The sequence below is a fragment of the Centropristis striata genome, chromosome 9, assembly GCF_030273125.1.
Source record: "Centropristis striata isolate RG_2023a ecotype Rhode Island chromosome 9, C.striata_1.0, whole genome shotgun sequence".
Taxonomy (NCBI): Eukaryota; Metazoa; Chordata; class Actinopteri; order Perciformes; family Serranidae; genus Centropristis; species Centropristis striata.
The window spans coordinates 40,621,781-40,623,957 of NC_081525.1; the positions used below are offsets into that span (position 1 = coordinate 40,621,781).

Consider the following 2,177-nt stretch of genomic DNA (forward strand, 5'->3'; position numbering starts at 1 on the left):
GACTACCCTGCTCTCTGCTAGGCTCCTCCCATTATTTAAAGCTGCCCAATGCGCGCGCGCGCCCGCCCTGACGTGACGTGATGTGACGTGACATAATGGAACGTGCCAGCCTTGAAAAGCCGGAGGCGGCGCGCGCGGGCGGTCAGTCGGCTGAGCTCGTGGTCGGGAGCAGAAGAGAAACAGCGGATTATAGTCAAAGTCTCAGACTGACTGATATTTATAGATATTTATATATATTTAACACTCTGTTCATCCTGAGAGGTTATGGGCCTGCTGCTGTGACGGAGGGAAACACTTCCACGTGTCATTTCTAGAATAATGATGAAGAAGGATATTAACCTGAGCATGGCGGAGGACGCGGACCTCAAACCGCATCTCCGCGACGCCGAGAGCCTCCTGGCCTCCCCGGACCTGCTGAAGCTGGCCTCCCCGGACCTGGGGCTGCTGAAGCTGGCCTCCCCGGACCTGGGGCTGCTGAAGCTGGCCTCCCCGGACCTGGGGCTGCTGAAGCTGGCCTCCCCGGACCTGGAGCGGCTCATCATCCAGTCCAACGGGATGGTGACCACCAGCCCGACCAGCCCCCAGTTCCTCTACCCCAAGACGGTCTCAGACGAGCAGGAGTTCGCGGAGGGCTTCGTGAAGGCGCTGGAGGACCTGCACAAGCAGAACCGGCTCAGCGGCGCCGGGCAGACCGCCGGCAGCCTGGAGGGGGGCGCTAACATCCCGGTCCCCGTCCAGCCGGACCTACCGGTCTACACGAACCTGAACAGCTACGGTAGTGGACCGCTGGAGACCACCGTGAACTACTCCACAGACACGGTCCCCTTCCCTCCTCCTCCGCATCACCCGGGGGCAGCCCCGCAGCATCCGGACCAGCTGTCCCGGGTCCAGCAGCATCCGGACCAGCTGTCCCGGGTCCAGCCGCTGAAGGAGGAGCCTCAGACGGTCCCGGACGTCCAGAGCTTCGGGGACAGTCCGCCGCTGTCCCCCATCGACATAGACTCACAAGAGCACATGAAAGCCGAGAGGAAGAGGCTCAGGAACCGGATCGCAGCCTCCAAGTGTCGGATGCGTAAACTGGAGCGGATCTCCCGGCTGGAGGACAAGGTCAAGTCCCTGAAGAGCCACAACACGGACCTGGCCTCCACGGCCAGCCTGCTGCGGGACCAGGTGGCCCAGCTCAAACAGAAAGTCCTGACCCACGTCAACAGCGGCTGCCAGCTGCTGCCACACGAGGTCCAGGTCCACTAGCCGGACTGACGGATCCAGATACCGAGCCGCATCAGCTCCAGGACTCTGTAGCAGCGGAGCCAGATGTGCTGGTCTCTGGTGGACTCAGGCCTCCGATACCAAATGTACATTTATAATCGGATGTTTCAGTGTTTTCAGCATCGGAGAAATGAAGAATATCTGGTAGAACAGATCCGGATCATGGCTGTTAGGATTCTTCTCTAACAGATTATTGAGACATTTTAATTCATGAAGCAGTCCCCATTGCTCCACAGTCTCCTGGTCAGAATAATCACGGGATTGAGATATAAATAATGGCTCGTTGTTTTATTAGATTCAGGCCCAAATGAAGAGCGTTTGCCTTTCAACATGTTTGATGTGTGAGATCCTGTTCTACCGTATAAACGTTTACTGGAGAACCAGGCAGCATTAAACTGCAGCTTTCCATCCGGACCTGGGCTCTGCTGATCAGAGCAAGATGCACTTAAAGTTATTTTTCACTGTAAAAATGTTTACAGACTCGCTGTGTGTATATACAGTCTGGAACCAAACATGTTACAATATTTCTACAGGAATATTAATCTATTTATAACGCACATATCCTCAATATCCTATGAATTGGCAAAAAGAAAAATGCACATACATTTGATATGTAAGAGTTTAATCTACACATACACACATATATATATCTACACACACACACACACACACACACACACACACACACACACACACACACACACACACACACATGTATCTGTAGGGAAGAATAGCATGTTGTTTACATACATGAATGTGACCCAGTTGGGTGTCAAAGGGTGCAATGATCCGTGTTTATAACTCTTTACAAAGACCTGTATTTATGTCTGTTTTTTACATTGTGTTCTTGTTTAAATGTTCGAGCCGTAACCTTTCTGTTGTCTCCTCTGGCTACAGCTGTTAGCTGT

The 2,177-nt window shown here is 53.1% G+C and overlaps 1 protein-coding gene across 2 annotated transcripts; it reads left to right on the forward strand.

Annotated features, from left to right (window-relative positions):
• The first annotated feature begins 218 nt into the window (after nucleotides 1–218).
• Nucleotides 219–1,930, forward strand: LOC131977733 (transcription factor JunD-like). Of its 2 annotated transcripts, XM_059341160.1 has the most exons (2): nucleotides 219–435; nucleotides 496–1,930. In XM_059341160.1, exons 1-2 carry the CDS (start codon nucleotides 319–321, stop codon nucleotides 1,249–1,251), a joined length of 873 nt encoding a protein of 290 aa, XP_059197143.1. In that variant the 5' UTR covers nucleotides 219–318; the 3' UTR covers nucleotides 1,252–1,930. The 2 variants fall into 2 exon arrangements, with proteins under 2 accessions (XP_059197143.1, XP_059197142.1); XM_059341159.1 differs by having other exon boundaries at nucleotides 219–1,930.
• Nucleotides 1,931–2,177: the final 247 nt, after the last annotated feature.

Bases quoted from the DNA above. Each gene is read 5' to 3' on its own strand.
- LOC131977733 (XM_059341159.1), top strand. From the start codon at position 319: ATGATGAAGAAGGATATTAACCTGAGCATGGCGGAGGACGCGGACCTC.